Genomic DNA, 19,222 nt, shown 5'->3' on the forward strand with positions numbered 1-19,222 from the left:
TTATCCTTCCATCAACAGTGAGCACTCATGCTATCCCTTCTCTGATTTTCCTTTTTTTCCCCTGGCATATAAAACAAAAACCCAATTTTGTGATTTTTAGATTTCCTCACTTGTAGCTCTTGAACTTTAGCTCTCCTCACACTGTTGTTCCTTTGTATTAATTCTCCATTTCATTTCCTAAGCTTATGTCTTTTCAAAGTCTGAGTCAATCAGTAAGTTCCCTAGTCATATAAATTAGTCTCTTTAGACAACTGTCCCATTTTTGAGCACTTCTCATCCATGTGACAATTCTAAGCTCTCTAGAGATTCCAGACCTGACTTTTTTTTTTTAAATACAGCTTTTTATTTTCAAAATACATGCAGATGTGTTGGATTACTTGCCATCTAGGAGAGCAAGTAGGAGGAGGGGGGATTGGAACACAAGGTTTTTCAAGGATCAGTGTTGAAAAATCATCCTTGCATATATTTTTGCAACAAAAAATTTCAATTAAAAAAAATACATGCAAAGAATTTTGAACATTCACCCTTGCAAAACCTTGTGTTCCAAATTTTTCTCCCTCCCTTTCTCCTACCCTTCTCCCCTAGAAAACAAGTAATACAATACATGTTGAACATGTGCAGTTCTTCTCTACATATTTCCACATTTATAGACCTGACTCCATTCATCAAGAGGTTGGTTTTGATTTTCTTAGGGCTGTGAGAGTCTCTTAATTACAGGCTATATAAGACCTCAGTACTTCCAGGAGTTTGTGCTGCTTTTGATCTCTTGAAAATGAGATCTGGAGTTGGCATTAAGAGAGTTGAAAAGCTCATAAAGCTATCAATTTACAAAGCTTTAGTTTTCTGGGCTATCATTAAGGAAAAGTTTTGCACAGATAGTTGATAAATTTTGACTTTGCTGATACAAAGCATAAGTTACTTTTAAAATGGAGATAATCATTCTAAATGACACAAACTTTGTTTATAGGTCTAAAACACTCTTATGAGTTCCTGAGGAACTTGTATTTCAAGATGAATCTTTTGGATATGTGTGGAGAGAATAGCTACCTCATTCTTTTGAGAATTAACTGAAGAATATATTGTCCTTTTCCACAACTGCTGGAACCTCTTGATTGTGTTTGGAAATATTCTGAAAGCCAATACCATTCTCAGCAGGGAAGATAAGCAAGTGGAAGTTAACAACAGGAATACCTAGGAGATAACTTCCCCTGAGGTTTTAGGGACAATTAGTACCAATGCCAGATGCTGCTTCCTGTCTGGTCTCAATAAGGACTATTATTTAAAGTGACAGAACATAGGCAATTAATGAATTATGATTTGGGGAGACCTTAAAAGAGGAATTAAAAAATGGAAGTTTTCTGTTTTGTTTTGTTTTTTAAAGATCACGCTCACAAATTTGGTGTTGGTGAATGAGAGGTTGGTGTACACACCTCATCCTGACAACCCTGAAATGTAAGTAGTCATAACTTTACGTTTGCAAGTCAAATATGGAGGGTGAGGACAGGGGGAAGAACCGTTGTCTTTTTGAATGCCAGTGAATTCTTCTGGGTATGCTCCTCTATAGGACGGTGCTGACACATGAAGCAGTCATCACTGTGAAGGGATTTAGCTTAGGCAGCTACTTGGAAAGCTTAATGGCAAACACCATATCATCCAATGCACGGAAGGTATGTATTGCAAGCTCCAGTGCCATGGGTGCATATGTTGCTAAAATTCAAGGTATGAAATATTTTAATCATTATCTTCCTCTTGTGCTAAGTTCCAAGAGTCACAATTTCCACCAAATAAAGTTTTAGACCATACAATATGGGTTAGGTGCCTAGAGACCTAGGCTTAGATGAGAATATTTCAATCAGTAGAGAGGGCCAGCAAAGTTAGCAAATAAATCATACCAAATGTTACAGGCTCAATGAATATTTCATTAAAACAAAGTCAAGAAAGATAGTATGAATTTCCAATACTTTCATATTTAAGTGCATTTTGCTGAGTTTTTGGAATTGGTAAAATGACTTCCCTAAGGATTCCTGAACCCCAGTGCATCTTGATTCTGATGGAACGAGAGTAACGACACACAGGAACCACAGTTAGAACAGAGATGTTGAGGCAGAAGTGTGCTTTGTAGCACCAATATTGGAAAAGATAATGGAGGGTATCTTAGTAAGTAAGTCATTCATGCTTCCTACTTTTTTCCCAGTCGATAACCAACCTCATCTAGGATCACAATTGGAAAGTTAGCCAGTAGTGTCTGAGAATTCATGATAAAATTGATAAAATCTCCTCATACTTCTACTGTATATGAGTTCTTTGAGCTCACTGGAAAAGAAAAGGTATATCACTTAGTAGATCAGGTCCATTGCTTAGTCTTGTCTTCTGGTAATTTCTCTGGCTTATTTAATTTTTTCCATCTGAAAATCATTTTGTTCTTCTTTCAAGTCTTTATATTTTATATTCATTCAACCCCAAAGTCACATACTGGTTGAAAACCATTATTCACATAAATCCTAGGATGATAAAACAGATTTAGAGCTGGTTATCTAGTCCAACCATGAGACTCAGAGATGCTAGAGGATTTACCTAGGCATACACAGGTAAAACTGAACTTTAAAAAAATTTTGCAAGGCAACTGGGGTTAAGTTGCATAGGGTCACACAGCTGGTAAGTGATAAGTGTCTGAGACCTTATTTGGATTTAGATCCTTTGACTCCAAGACTGATGCTGTGTCTACCGTGCCATCCAGTTGCTCCTCAAAGCTAGACTTTAAATCCAGGTCTTCTGACAGGGTTTTTCTACCTCACCATATAAAGTGATGAGTTTATTCTGTTTTCACAAAGATTAGAATTTGAGAGATTCAGGCAGTTTCAGGCAAGCTCATTTGAGAGACTTTGGAAAATTACAAAGGGTTGGATTAAGTATTATCCTTTGAGTAATGCTAAATTATCTCTAATTCCATCCAATTTTGTTTTAGGGCATGCTGTATTGAAGCCTTGGTGCAAAAAATATTTCATTTGACAATTAAACTCAATGGTTGCAGTGTTGGTTTTGTTTTTTGTTTTAAAACTATTTCACATATTACTAATAATGGTTGTATTTTATTTCCTTAAAGTTGGGACAGTGAGAGGTACTTGACCTGGGATTAGTAAACTCTTTTTATTTTTTTTTCCACTTTTCTTTTTTTTTTTAATTTTTATTTTAATTCTTATTATAACTTTTTATTTACAAGACATATGCATGGGTAATCTTTCAGTAATGACCCTTGCAAAACCCCTGTTCCAACTTTTCCCCCTCCTTCCCCATACTCCCTCCCCTAAGACCAATACATGTTAAATATGTTAAAATATATGGGTAAACTCATTTTTTAAAAATTATTTTGATAATTGGATCTTATTATAGTTGCTTTTCCCTGTAATACTATGAATTTTATTTTATATATTTAAAAATCTTTTGAGAAGGGTTCCATAGATTTCATATACATACATATAAAAGATTCATAACAGAAAAAAGATTAAAAACCCTTGATCTAAAAATGAGTATTGACATATAACAAGGTTGGAAAACTTGTGTTATGATAATGATTTTTAGTAGAATTCTTATCAGAATCATGGAGAGGAGTAGGCACATGCTCTAAAGTTTCACTCCTTCTAATCCATTCCCAAGTAGGTACCCTAATTCCCATTGTCTTGGCTCCTAGAAAACCTGAGAGAATGTTCCAGATCAGAGTATTATCAACTTTGCCATTGACTTTCACTGGACTGGCTGTGCATATCTTAAATGAAGTGACTCCTTTATTTTTCCCAATCTCAAAGAAATGAATGAAAACTCAGTTTGCTAATTAACATCCCTGCTATCTGAGATCTTGAATGTAACAGATGGTCTGCTTATATGGGAAAAATTTGTGCATATTGAATGAACAGCAACTAATTTCTGAACCCAATAAATAACCTACAAATGTTAAAAGTCTATTGTATTAAGTAGGGCCTTTCTTGTTCTTTCAATTGTTGTAGGCTGTTTTTTTCCCCCAGCTTTATTGACAGTGCTCTAGAGTGATCATTGGAAAGTCTCACTCTATTTTGTAAATCTTTTCTGTGTTGCTCCAGGGGTGGGCTGCTATTGAGTGGATAATTCAAAATTCTGAAAGTGCTGTAAGCTAACTGCATCCAAACACCTACCATTTGGGATAAATAGTGGTAACTACAGCATTATTGACCCTGGTATAGCATCTTACCATTTTATTGAATGTGTGCATGGTATGTTGTTTGGGGGAATGGGAAGTGGGAGGGAGGAGTTTACAGATTCCTTTGCATGAACTGTGTAACACCATTTCCTTAGCACCCTTATTCATTACTATAAGGCAGGGATTGAAAAACTGGAGATCTCAGGTTCCATTTACCCAAGTGAATTCCATTCACTAGAATATGGCTCAAGAAATGCCTTGTCTAAATGGAATAAGCTGTTTTTTGGATCCTTTTAAACCCTGCTACAGCCCATTATGAATTTAATTTGGGTCTTGATTTATGAATCAAAGCAAGTACCATAGAGTAACATGCTGCTATTTTTATTTCTTGAAAGCTGAAAAAGTAATCTGTTCTTTAATATTGACATTGGCTCTTGGATTGAGGGCAAATTTAGTAAACAGTATGAAATAGGTCATTCAGACTCATATGCTGCATTTTCTCCTAAAAAGACAGCATGGCAAAATAGAAGAAAGCATCAAGAGAGATAAGAATATGAATCCAAAATTCCTGCCTATGTGATCATAAAGTTTTTTGTTTTTTTTTTTGTGATCTCTGAGCCCTTCTTTCCTCAACTGTAATGTAAGGGGATAATATCCATAATATTTCTTTAAATTGTTGTTATGAGTTGTTGTTATGAGGATCCAGTGTTTCTTAGCCCAGTGCCTGGCATATACTAGGTACTTAATAAATGTTTTTTAATTGGTTGATTAACAAAAGTGAAATAATTTAGCTAAAATATTTGTAAGATTAAAATGTTATGCAAATGTGAGTTATTATTTCATGACAAAATTTTATTTCTTTTTTTTTTTTTGAGACAATTGGGATTAAGTGACTTGCCCAGGGTCACACAGCTAGGAAGTGTTAAGTGTCTGAGAACAGATTTGAACTCAGGTCCTCCTGACTTCAGGGCTGGTGCTCTGTCCACTGCACCACCTAGTTGTCCCTCAAGATTTTATTTCTAGATAAAAACCATATCAATTCATTTTTCTGTAGTTTCTAGTAAAAGCAATTTATTCTCTGAAAGTTGTCTTTGATGCTTACTTTCAATAACTACTTTCTTATTTTATTTTTTTAAGTTAATCTTTTTTTTTTTTTTTTTTTTTTTTTTTTACTATTATCTCTTTCTATTTACAAAACATATGCATGGGTAATTTTTCAGCATTGACCCTTGCAAAACCTTTTGTTCCAAATTTTCCTCTCCTTCCCCCTACTCCCTCCCTTAAATGCCAGGTAGTCCAATACATGTTAAATATGTTAAATCATATGGTAAATCCAATATACAGTTATCTTGCTGCACAAAAAAAAAAAAAAAAACCCTGAGAAGGAAAACAAAAATGCAAGCAAATAACAACAGAAAGCGTGAAAAATGCTATGTTGTGGCCCACACTCAGTTCCCATAGTCCTCTCTCTCTGAGTATATATGGTTCTCTTAAAACTGCACAAATGGAACTGGTTTGATTCACTCATTGTTGAAGAGAACCACATCCATCAGAACTAATCATCATATAGTCTTGTTGCCGTGTATAATAATCTCCTGGTTCTGCTCTTTTCACTGAGTCTCTCTCTTTTTTCACTCTCTCTTTTCACTCTTCACTCAATCAGTTCATGTAAGTCTCTCCTGGTCTCTCTGAAATCTTCCTATTGGTCATTTCTTACAGAGCAATAATATTCCATAGCATTCAGATACCACAATTGTTAGGATTTTTACAAGGTGCTATGTAAGTGGAATTGAGGAGACAGTGGTTAAATCTAGTTTAGCACTAATTTAATCCTACAACAAATAATGGTTTCCTAGTGATTGGTGTATACTCAGTGTACAGCATATAAGCAAGAAGCTCTCAGGGCCAGACATAGAAGCCCACTAGAAGCTCTTGGAGCCTCAGCCAGGATTCACTCGAAGAGATTCTCAAGCCAGAGAAGGCAGCTTAAGCTCTCGGAACCAAGACTACAGAAGGCCTGTAAGAAAAACTAGCTGACCCCTAAGTGAAGGAGATAAGACTTTGAAGGAGATAATAAAGGATTTGAACTTTAACTCCTGGCTGCATTTGGGGTGATTATTCAGAACTGAAAGGAAGGATGCTCCCAGAAGCCCTCCAAGAAACCTGCTCCCAGAGAATATTATAATTTAGAGAAGAACATAACACACAATTTATTCAGCCATTCTCCCATTGATGGGCATACACTCAGTTTCCAGTTTCTTGCCACTACAAAAAGGGCTGCCACAAACATTTTTGCACATGTGGGTCCCTTTCCTGTCTTTAAGATCTCTTTGGGATATAAGCCTAGTAGTAACACTGCTGGGTCAAAGGGTATGCACAGTTTGATAACTTTTTGAGCATAATTCCAAATTGCTCTCCAGAATGGTTGGATTTGTTCATAGTTCCACCAACAATGTATTAGTATCCCAGTTTTCCCACATCCTCTCCAGCATTTGTCATTATCTTTTCCTGTCATCTTAGCCAGTCTGAGAGGTGTCTAGTGGTATCTCAGAGTTATTTTAATTTGCATTTCTCTGATCAATAGTAATTTGGAACACCTTTTCATAGGACTAGAAATAGTTTCAATTTCTTTGTTTGAAAATTATCAGTTCATATCCTTTGTCCATTTATCATTTGGAGAATGGTTTGATTTCTTATAAATTTGAGTCAGTTTTCTATATATTTTGGAAATCAAGCCTTTATCAGAACTTTTGAATGTAAAAATATCTTCCCATTTTATTGTTTCTCTTCTAATCTTGTCTGCATTAGTTTTGTTTGTACAAAAACTTTTTAACTTAATATAATCAAAATTATCTATTTTATGATCAATAATTGTGATGACCCTGGATACTTTAGAATCAGCCAGGATAAGTAAAAGTCCTTAATCTTTATTCTTTGTGGACAAGAGAGGAAGGGCCACAAGAATCCTGCCAGGAGTCACTCTGGCTTTCTTATTCCACCCTTTTCTCCCTCCTCCTCATCTCTCTATACATCAACAGATCAAGCCAGCACAGAATGGTGGGGTGGGCCATTTTTCAAGCAAATGCTAATAGAGTATTGTCCAATTGGTAATTAGCCTTAAAATGCTTGCTTGTCTGAACCTCAGTGCATGAACTCAAGAGTTTAAGCACTTTACAAATAATGATTTCTAGTTCTTCTTTGGTCACAGATTCCTTCCTCCTCCACAGCTCTGAGAGGTAAACTATCCTATGTTCTTCTTCTTCTTCTTTTTTTTTTTTTTTAAATAATTATAACTTTTTATTGACAGAACCCATGCCTGGGTAATTTTTTACAACATTAATCCTTGCACTCATTTCTGTTCCAACTTTTCCCCTCCCTCCCTCTACCCCCTCCCCCAGATGGCAAGCAGTCCTATACATGTTAAATATGTCACAGTATATCCTAGATACAATATATGTGTGAGAACCACACAGTTCTCTTGTTGCATATATCTTGTGTTCTTCTAATTAGTAACTACTTTTAAAAATTTACATAACAATTATTCTAAAAGTTATAAACTGATGAAGGGAAATATTTCATTTTAGTTAAAATTTAAAAGTTTACATACTTTAGCTTGTAACATTCATTTTAGGTCATTGGAGTAAAATTTCAGCAATAAAGAAACTTGGCTGGTCTCCTAACATGAATTGATATGGCAACATTTCCTTTACTTTTAGCTCTGTGGTAGCCACAGTTTCTTTTTAATGACCCTTAGACATTTACAATTTTCTTGAATTTTCACATATTAGTTAAATTTGCTGCCAACTGCTTTTTTAGTCACAGATTAATAATAAATAATGAGGGGAAGTAAAGTGACATGGTTGATAGAGTGCTGGGCTTGGAGATAGTGACTCTGGGCAAGTCACTTAACCCTGTTTGCCTCAGTTTCCTCATCTGTAAAATGAGCTGGAAAAGGAAATGGCAAACCATTACAGTATCTTTTCCCAGAAAACCCCAAATGAAATCATGAGGAGTTAGACATGACTGAAAACTACGGAACAACAAATGGAAACTGAAATAGCAGTTAGTTTGTTAATGTTTTTTGGTGTTTTTTTTTTGGTAGACTTTTTTGCAATAAGTAGTTTGTGCTATCTCAGCACAGTGGCTTGAGAACAAAATAGTTTTCTCCTTCTTTAGATGGACTGATACTCTCACATTCCTGCCCTGCAGCTTTACACCTGTAATAACCTTCAGAGCCACATTCTCTATGATTGCCAAGCTTTCTAGGACTTATTTATTCAGCATGTGTGCGCACATTGTTCCATCAATTAACAAATAGAAGCTATGTGGTTTCCAGACTTAGTTTATTAAGTTGTTGCTTAAGTTGACAAAAACCACTACCTTGAAACCAACTTTGAGCTCTTCTAATATTTACAGAAAAAAATGTGTTAAATGCATTAAATTAGCATGCTTGCTCATGAATGTGTGTGCTCAGAGAGTACATAAACTCAGTCCTTAAATTTTCTCATTAAATAGAATTAAGTGGCCAGATTTTACACTAAGAAGTCCCCCAAAGTGAGCAAAGTTGTGAAGGATTTCAGAAGCAATGTCTGATGCATAGTAAACACTTATTAATTTCTTGTTGACTGACTAGAGGATTTCTAAAAGTGCTTTCCAGCTTTGCCACTGAGTGGCAAATATATATAAATATATATGTATATCTTTCAAATTGTGCCATTATTTTGGTTTTAGTCTTGCTCTTATTTTTTATAATACTTGTCTTTATACATGGGCTTACCCTTTTTCTTTCATTCCTCTTTTGGAATCTTACTAAAACACTGAATCCTTTTCATGCATTACAACCAAATTCCCCTTGTGATTTATTCTCCACCCCCCACCCACTCCCCACACCCACAACCTAAATCTGGAGCTTCTTCATCTTTGCTGAGCTCCAGAATGGTACTGATTTTTACACTGGCTCCTTTCACTTGCAATCCTTTTGTACACATTATTCTCTGTTTCTTTTTATGTTCAGTCCTATTCAGTTTTAGGGAAAATAACAAGATATTATCCAAAACCAACTGAAAAGTCACTGTGTTAAAACTAGATTTCTGATGCAAATGTGAAGGTGTTGTTAGCTATAATAAAGAAAAAAGAAAATCCTTTGGGGATTTGTGGACAATCAGACTCACAAATCAGAAGATGACCCAAATCCTCCTTTGGATGGGGTTTGTCAATGCTGTCTTTTTTGAAGACTGGCTAACAAGGCAATGTGGTGGGGAAAAGAACAGATATTTATTGAGTGCCTACACTGTATTAAAATGCTTTATAAATATCTCATTTGATCTTCACAACAAGACTGTGAATAGTGAATAAGCATTTATTAAGTGCTTCTATGTATTAGACACTATGCTAAGTAAGTAGTTTACAAATGCTATCTCATTTGATTGTTACAATAACGGTGCAAGGTAGGTGTTATTATTACTTCCATTTTACAGTTGAGAAAACTGAGGCAGACAGGTCAAGTGACTTGCCTGGAGTCACATAGTACAGGTATGAGTCTGGCTTTGAACTTAGATCTTCCTGACTCCAGCCCTAGCACTCTCTCCATTGAGTCAATTGAATATATAAAAATTATAATGTTTCACAATAATCCTAAAATTCCTCCTTTCTACCTCCCATTTGAGGTTATGTAGATCCTTGCAAGTAAGCAAGTTGCTAATGAGCAGCAATTTATAATTCCCAGAAAATATTATGGCAGTAACTGCTGGTAACTGAAAAGTTAGTAGTCAGTCAAACAAGATTTTATTAAGTACCAAGCCAAGAATGACATTGGGTTCTAAGAAACAAAGACAAAAATCAAACAGTCTGTGCTCTCAAGGAGTCTATATCATATTTTAGTTTGATTTTTAGAACTTACTATGCCTCTCCTATTTCATAATTGTTTCAAAGAAGTCCTTTTTCAAAATAAAAAAAAAATCCTTAGTAATTAGCAATGCTGAAAGTTAAGGTGGTTCAAAAAAGTTAGGGGTAGTAATATTTTCTGTTGGAGATATTTTTCGAGTATTGATTTATCTTCTAAATGTGCTTCAAACCTAAATGGTTGGAACATCCTGATTATTTCTAAAATATGTTCATTTTTAAAAATTGATAAGTAGAAGAATCAATACTTTGCTTTTCTTTTAATACTGAAGTAACTGACAAATGTTCATTTGGTTATTGTGTATTTAATTTATTCATACATGTATATTTTTGGCAGGGCAGTGGGTCTATGGCAGATTCTAAGCTCTTGTGCTACAAACTTTTTAACTGTTCTTTTAAAAGATTTGGATATATTTATGTAAACATTCTTTCCACTAACTCTTTCCTATGGTAGTAACTCTTTACTTATTAAATACTTTTCCTGTAATACTGTTCAAAATCCTATTGTCAGTGTTTGAAAAACAGATTTAATTATAGAAGCAGCATGACATTGGAAAGAACCTTGAACTTTGATTCATGAGACCTGATTAAAGAATTGGTTTTGCCATTTACTTGGGCATGTCATTTCACTTCTTGGGGGTGAATTATCATTAGCACTTTGAAACTAATATCCTATGAATTGATTATCATTTTCATTATATAGCCATTATAAGCAGAAATGCAGATTTTTGCATAGCAAATTAATGAAATTATGAACAAAGAATTAAGATTGCTATATACCCTAACATTTGTAAAGTGAATACTATGCTAGGAACTTTATAATTATTAACTTTTTTCATCCTCATAACAACCCTGTGAGATAGGTGCTATTATTATTGCCATTTTACAGATGAGGAAACTGAGACAAACAGAAGTTAAGTGATTTCCCTAAGATGACAAAGTTAGTAAGTGCTTGATTATAGCCAGCATTTATATAGTACTTTAAGGTCTGCAAAGCCCTTTGCATGTGTTATCTCATTTGATCCCTTATAACCTCATGAAATTGATGCTGTTATTATCTCTATTTTACAGATGAGAAAACTGAGGCTGAGAGAAATTGCTCAGAATCACATAGTTAGGAATTGTTTGAGATAGAATTCAAACACTGGTCTTTTTTGATTCTAAGTCCTGACTTTTTGAATGCATCCTTCTGATCTATCTATATAACATTAATAATGAAGTTTTACAATAATTGTTTTATACTGTCATTGCCTTAATGTTTCATAACTTTTCTTAGCAATATGAAGAAGAGATTTATTGATTGATTCTAGAGAACTTCATTTATTGAAAACCTTTTTGGCAGAAGTAGTAGAATAGAGGCTTAATGGACTCCAAAGAAGAAATATTGATTAGTAGTGCCATTTGTTTAACTTTGGGGATTTCATCCATTGGCAAGTTGTTCATCACTCTCTTTTATCTGACAGGGTCGAGATGCCTTGGAATGGGTGATCAGCAGACTTAATACAGAATTTGAGGAACTAGCAGCAGCACCTTGACAAAGCATGCAACAAAGCAAAAACAGCAGCAGCCTCAAGATGTCAAAGCAATGAGGACATGCAGAAATCTACCTAGGCAAGGGTGTGTTTTTCCCTACTAAGTGCCATCTTGAGCTGATATGCAATTTGGGGCTCTACTTGATTCATCAGACCTTCAGCTATTAATAGACACCTAGAAAACAATTATGAGTTGAATTAGGAAATTAATTATAAAGGAAGTTGTGAATTAACCATATGAATGAATATAGTGGGAATTGCAAGAAGGGTCATTTTATTTTCTGAGAAAAGGTAACCTTTTTTTACCAAATGAGTAAATGTGAATCTTTGATTCCCCTTCCCCACTCTCACCCTCCTCCCCCCCCAGGTTAAAAATAATATTAAATTGGAATTAAGATTTCAAAAACTGTGACCAAAAAAGACATATTCTCTGTGAATCCTCAAATTAGAATTTCCTCACATTATAAAACAATATTTCCTTAAAGTCTCTGCTTAAATCTTTGAAGTTCACTGCAATAATAGACTGAAATATTTCCTTTGATCAAAGGAGAAAAAATTCATTTTCTTTGACGAGAACAGGGGTTTTTAACTTTATTGCTCACAGATTTTTTTGGCAGTCTGTTGAAGCTTATAGAGCCCTTCTCAGAAAAATGTTTTTAATGCATCAAATAAAATATTTAAGATTACAAAGGAAACCAATTATTTTGAAATACATTTTTAAAAAACCAACTTTTTAAAAAGTTTTCCAATTAAGAATACTTGGATTAAAGGAGCATTGACAAAGCACAACTGAATATTGCTGCAGATGGGTTATATGATTGTAAGATCTTGGCACTCCTCAGAAGGCACATATTTACCTGTCAGTATTTACTGTCCTTACATATCCTGCATCCATGTTACATGTACAACAAATTTAGAGGGAATTTGAGAAATAGATCTTGGCTATAATTACATAATTAATAACTTGAATGACATCCTTATTTTAAACTAATATTTGGAAATGGTAATGGGGATATATCTTCCTAATTTATGTTTATTGTTAACTAATAAAATCAACAAAGCTGTTTGAGATACTTTAAGGAGAAATAACTATTTTTCTAGGATATTCTTTGCTTTAGGTATGTGATGTTTTTTTTTCTTTATCTTCATCAGTTTTTCTGTCTCTGTTTCTATTTGCCTCTGCCCGTTTGTCTGTCTTTCTTTAAAAAAAAGAAAAAAAAAAAAAAAAAAAAGAAGTTTCCCCATCTGTCTCACTGGAATTTCAGGAGTTCTCGAGGGCCTGATTTCACTGTAGATTGGCCTGGGAACTTTGATCTGGTCTTTTACCAATCTGGGTCATATCTCCTTTCTTTTTGTTGTTGTTTGGTTGTTTCAGCTGTGTCTGAGAAACTATTTGGCATTTTCTGGGTAAAAATACTGGAATGGTTTTCCATTTCCTTCTCCAGCTCATTTTACAGATGAGAAAACCGAGGCAAACTGGGTTAGGTGACTTGTCCAGGGTCACGCTGCTAGGAAATGTCTAAGGCCAGATTTGGGCCTGATTTTCCTGATTTCAGAGTTAGTGCTTTATCTGCTGTGCCACATGGCTTCTTTCGAGGCAACCTAATAACTCCATGTTTTTGAAGGCTTATCATATCAATAACAAATTTAGGGTAGATACTCAGCAGACATGGTCTACTGTAATTTAGAACTTAGAAGGTCAGGATCTGCCAGCTTCAGCCTTCCTGTTGGCTGGGATCACAGGCGTATGTCACTGTGTTTGGTGCTATGTGTATTTTTTTTTTCATAACACATATTTCTGCCTGAGGTGCATAGAGTTCCCTCTCCCCTAAGTCTCCCCGCTCCCAACATAGAACATAAAAATACATTTCAAAAACACAGAAGTGGGGTAGCTAGGTGGTGCAGTGATAGAGCATCAGCCCTGAAGTCAGGAGGACTTGAGTTCAAATTTGATCTCAGACACTTAACACTTCATAGCTTTGTGACCCTGGACAAGTCACTTAACCCCAATTGCCTCAGGAAAAACAAACAAACAAACAAAAAAACATAGAAGTGATTTTGATGGAACTAGTCAGGTAGATAAGGGTTTGAATCCTGTCATAGATGATTATTACCTCTGATCCTGCCTTATCTGTAAGATGATAATAATGATAGCATCTACCTCATAGGATTACATGAGATTTCCCGTGTGTGTGTGCATGTGTGTGTGTGTGTGTGTGTGTGTTTTGTAAGCCTGAAAGTATTATATATGTATATTAATACTATATTATTATCATTATTCCATCTATTACACCTAGTTTTGCTGTTGAGGGTCAAACAGAACAAATCTAATTCTTTTTCTTCATGACAGTTCTTGAAACACATGGAGAAACAGTCATGGCTTCATTTGAGTCTTCCTGTCCCTAGGGTAACAATCCCAGATTTATCAAGCAAGCCCTCTTATGGCACGTGTGAATGAGTGTGTGTACATATTGTACACATATATTTGTGCTCTTCCATATGATCAAAGTTTATCAAAGTCCTTTTGAAAATGTACAGCCTCAAATGTAACAGCATTCCAGATGTGTTTTGGCCAGGGCCATTATATTCCTAGTCCTGGTACCTATGTCTTTTTTTCTTTCTTTTTCTTTATTTCTTCATTTTTTTTTTTGGCATGAATGGAAGAAGATTTTATCACATTTCTTGGAAGAAGAGGACTCCTTACTCAGGAGGCACAAATGCAATTTACAGAATCCAGAACCAGCAGTTATATTCCACAATCACATCCTGCCTCCTCATCTCCTCAGAATTTCAATTTAAGGGAACCTTTCCAAAATCTAATATTGCATGACACTTCTATTACATATCAAGAAGAAAATGTTTCCATTTCCCCCCCTCCCCTTGACATATTATCATATGTTCAAAAATGCTGGGTGTCTCCTTCTTAAGGGAGGAGAAGGTAATATGCATGAGGTTTATTTATTTAGCATTCTCAGTTAAAAATTTTGCTTACCCAGGTCATAAATCCAGATCATTTGACTTGTGCCTTTCTTAATGTGACATATGATTACATTAGCTTTCTTGGCTACCACATCACACTGTTGATACATTTTGACTTTGTAGTCTGCTAAAAACTCTAGATCTTTTTCTGATGATTTTTATCTTACTCATAACTCCCCTTTCTTATACTTGTGAATTTAGCTTTCTTTCTCTTTCTTTCTTCCTTCCTTTCTTTCTTCATTCCTTTCTCCTCCCTCCCTCCTTTCTTCCTTTCTCTTTCTCTACCTCCTTCCTTTCTCCCTTCCTTCTTCCTTTTTTCCTTTCTTTCCCTATGTACAAGTCTATACCTTTGTCTTTATTGATTTTTATCTTTTTAGATTAAGAGATTCAGCCCAAAGTTTCAAACTGCCAAAATTTGGGGGGATCCCAAATCTCTAATTCAATGTGTTATCTTTCTTGGATTTTTGTTACCTTAAAATTTCATAAGGTTTCCATCCATCTATGCCTGTATGTAAATCAATGATAAAAATGAAAATACCTAATAAAAAAAATCCACTCACAGATAGATCTCAGTGCCTTCCATTTCAGTAGAGATTTCTTCCTGAGGTTCATTTGAACCATTGTGACTACTCTTTGGGAATTTCTATATATAGCACTGTTTCTATACATTACAGGAAGTATACAAGAAATTGAACGTTAATTTTGCTGTCTAAAAATTATGATTAAGTGGAGAAATAGAAAAGACATAGAACAATTAACTATCTTTTAAAAAATACAACATGGGAATAGTCATGAATTAGAATTTAAATTAAGTACTTAACATTTATATGTTAAAGAACTTCTAAGGAGGTGAAATATGGAAAGCTGGGACCAAGATGAGCTGAATTTTTATGCCACGCATTGAGAAAGAGGGTCAGATATATATTAACATAAGGGAAGGCATTCATAATCTGATGTAAAAGTACCCCTTCATTCTAGTAAATCATTCTTAAGTTCCTAATTGAAAGTTTTTTCTATTGGTGGTATTTTTTAATTGCCACGTTTTTTAGTCATTGAAAACCAAAGAAGAGTTGATTATATATATATATAGCCCAGAGCTAAACTTAGGACACTTAAAAACTAATATTGTGCTATGACTTGAATATGAACTATAGCTGCTGAAATCTTTCATATGATTTTTTATGCAAATATTTTTGAATTCCAATTAGAAGGAGTGAATTTAATTTTTATTTGGAATCCCATTTGAACCTTATTGGCCATATTGAAACTTAAGACCATCAAAAATTTCTTTTGGAGGGTAACTCACTTTAAAATACAAGAGATATCAATGTTGGGGGAACTACTACAGAATTTTGAATTTTGAAATTTGAAAGTCCTTTGTGGGGATTGTTTGAATTATTCTAATTTAGAAGCAGTTAAAACATTTAGTAATTTTGGAATTCTATTTCATTTCCTTGGTGATAGTAGTGGTGGCAGTGGCAGCAGCAGCCATGAATAGATAGAAAGTAAGGATATCAGTGGCCAAAACCCTGACTCCCCAATCAGTGAATTCTGATGAGCAAAACTGAAAGGCTGGCATTGTAGAATGGACCTTTAAATTCCAAGTGCCCATGAAAGTGAAATCCAAATTGATTTAAGAGATTAAGGGGCAGAATACACTGTTCTCTTGGGGACAGAAGGGAGTCAATTGCTGTTCTTTAACTAAGGTCATAGATGAAGTTAGGCTTGGGGAATTAAAGCTTGATGGAATAATTTAGCAAATTTAAATATCCTCTCTACTTTGAAGCTAGGTAGTTTTTTTATGTGTATTCTATGCTTCTGTTGCCTGTAAATTCCATCAGGAAAGAGATTAAATTGTTAACTAAATTGTTAGCTGCTCAAGAGCATAGATTAGATTTCCAACTTGTGTATCTAATATTGCATACACAGTGGGCATTTATATACATGACAAATGAATAATGAAATTATATTAACTACTCACTAGAAATGATAAGTTGTAATTTTTATCATTAATAGCTATATGACAACATAGAATCTCTGATTATCATCAGAAAATGTCTTCACACATCATGTTTTTAATTGACCAGATTGTCCTCAAAGTAAATGTAGTGCTCATTTACTTGCATTTTAGGTATTCTGATTTATTTGGTAAACATACCCTAATCCAACTTTTGTGGCCATATTAAATACTGCTTTTACATAGACAATCAAAAAAATATTAATTCAGGAACCTAAAGACTATTTTGGCATTTACATACCAGCCTCAATTATACTTTGAGATCAATGATTCAGCAGTGGTTAATTCAGCAATGAAATGTTAGAAATGGAGCACAACCTCAGAAGATTGATGTTTGTGATCTTTAAGAGTTATATGTGAAACAAAACCCAAGTGGTAGAGATTATTAAGTCATAAAATTTAAAATTACTGACGGAATGAGCTTCTGAACCAAGCAACTTTAGAATACAGCTTCAATATGGACAGATGGATGTATACACACACACATCCATGTATCTGTATGTATATATGTATACGGAATTAAAATTATCCCACCTACTATAGACTAAGGCAGAGATGTGAGCCAGTGACACTTTATTAAAGGGACCATGGTCCCCTCTATTGAAGTGGATTTCAGATCTTCCTCGTGATCTAAAATGCCACCTCCTTCCAGCCCCCTTTTTTATAAGGCTAGATATCTAGTCATTCAGAATAATTCCATTAATTGGCATGTGATACAAAAGCTGAAATAAGCAATATACCAGGAGTGTCACAAATTGGGTGAAGCAAGAAAGATCTGTATATAAGATGGGCAGGTTGCTTAATTGAGCAGGAGAAAATGGTATAAGCTGTCACAGTCCGTAGCCTAAGTGGTCATAAGATAGTTATCTGCTCCTATTAGAAAAGTGATTGGTCCAAAGGTATAAAAATATTTTGGGGGACTTTCCACGTAGTTGTGATCTCTGCCATGCTGAGTTTGGTCACAATGATAAGGTAAAACAAAGGTGGAGGACCTTTAGTTAACTTCTTATAGTTAAGCAAGTGATCATGCAGCTTACAGCTCTTAGGCTTTATATACACAACTTTGATATGATTCCACCAAATTATATTGATCCAACATAAGGATGTGTTTAAAGGCACTCACTAATTGGTTTTGAGCTTTCTTTCATGGTAAGATCAGAATGTAAAGAAGCTTTATCTAGCATTTTATCTACTGGAAATCTGTTAACTGCTTCAATATTTTGGTAATACTGACACCTGATTTAATTTGATTAAACCCATATATATAGTAGCCATGTTTATGAACCAAAACTTGTGACCACAACAAATAATTTTGCTTTGCTATTACTATGGCTTAAATCAGTCTGTTAATACTCAGTGACATTTTACTTCATTTTCCTATTGAAAACATGAGATGGGGAAAAGAGATGATGATGATGATGTAGTATCTGTGCACTCCTTTAAATTTTTTCCTTTTATTTTGATTATGCTTATACATATGTATATTGTTTCTCCTGATAGAATGCAACCCCTTTTCCTACCACAGTTCCTGATATTTAGTAGACTGTACTAATTGTTTATTAATAATTGATACAATTATTTTCTTCATCAGATGTAGCAAGAAGTCCCTCCACATTATGTCATTCTAGTTAATTCTCATTCATGACTTTCTGAAGTCCTTCCATAGAGGATTCATTCAACATGCAGGACCATGTTTCCTAGTTCATTTCATATTTTGGGGGTAGCAACATTATACTTAAAACTATACATTTGTTATTCTCCATCTCACTGTGTTACTGCCCTGCCTCTTTTGCTGGTCATAGTCTTTTTCACCATATTTTGCATATAAATTGTCCCCTGATACTATGTGGCAGCTTAATAACATCTACTTTCCATTGCTTCTTGGGTCATCTGATTTTTTTAATCCTTCTAAAATTGTGACATTCCATTCATTGGAGCCATGCTGTATCACTGGAAAAATAATTTTTAAAAAGATGGGCTTTTGCAGAAGTGATCATTTTGTGATCATTGCAAGGTTAAGGTTATTTCTCTGTTTTATATACCCAGTGCTTAAATAGAAGCCTTGCACATTGTAAGCATTTCACAAATGGTTTTTAATTTATTTATTGCATCGTCCCAGTGCTATGTCAATCTGTACAATTACTCAATTGTGAACCCACCTTATTGGGCATCTTTCAAAAATGTGTATGACTTAGTGGTAATCTAACTCATTGAGCTACTCATGAAACTGTGTTTCAGTCTAGTAATATGTGAATCACAAAGTAGATAAAATTGGAAATTGACAGGATAAAAACAAAGGAAAAGTTAGAAAGTGAGTCCTGGTTCCTTTGATAAGTCCTTTCTCCCCAGCCCCATTTTCTTTTTTTTTTTTTTCTAAATTAGAAGCAATGATTCTCTCTTTTTCTTTTCTTTTTTTTCTAAATTAGAAGCAATGATTCTCTCTTATTTACATTAGAGGGGGCCACCAAACTCATAATGCAGCCAGAAACAGATTAAAATATAACTAGGAAAAATCTAACAAAATGAATAAAAATAAAACAGAACAGGTGATGTTAATTTGTTTTCTGAGTCAATATGCAACTCTCCATTATACTTATGTACAGTGCTCCTTCTATTTGAGTT

The 19,222-nt window shown here is 34.5% G+C and overlaps 1 protein-coding gene across 4 annotated transcripts in view; it reads left to right on the forward strand.

Annotated features, from left to right (window-relative positions):
* Positions 1–13,006, forward strand: part of PRELID3A (PRELI domain containing 3A) — a 32,634-nt gene extending 19,628 nt beyond the window's left edge. For 3 of the 4 annotated variants that reach the window (XM_031946659.1, XM_023496249.2, XM_023496250.2), the window contains exons 4-6: positions 1,382–1,452; positions 1,565–1,667; positions 11,536–13,006. In XM_031946659.1, the coding sequence (XP_031802519.1) occupies positions 1,382–1,452; positions 1,565–1,667; positions 11,536–11,607 (246 nt within the window). In that variant the 3' untranslated portion in view covers positions 11,608–13,006. Of the gene's footprint in view, positions 1–1,381; positions 1,453–1,564; positions 1,668–4,094; positions 4,209–11,535 lie in introns of all 4 variants that reach the window. The other variant, XR_004230986.1, reaches the window with a different exon arrangement.
* Positions 13,007–19,222: the final 6,216 nt, after the last annotated feature.

The sequence above is a fragment of the Sarcophilus harrisii genome, chromosome 1, assembly GCF_902635505.1.
Source record: "Sarcophilus harrisii chromosome 1, mSarHar1.11, whole genome shotgun sequence".
In the NCBI taxonomy this organism is placed as follows: Eukaryota; Metazoa; Chordata; class Mammalia; order Dasyuromorphia; family Dasyuridae; genus Sarcophilus; species Sarcophilus harrisii.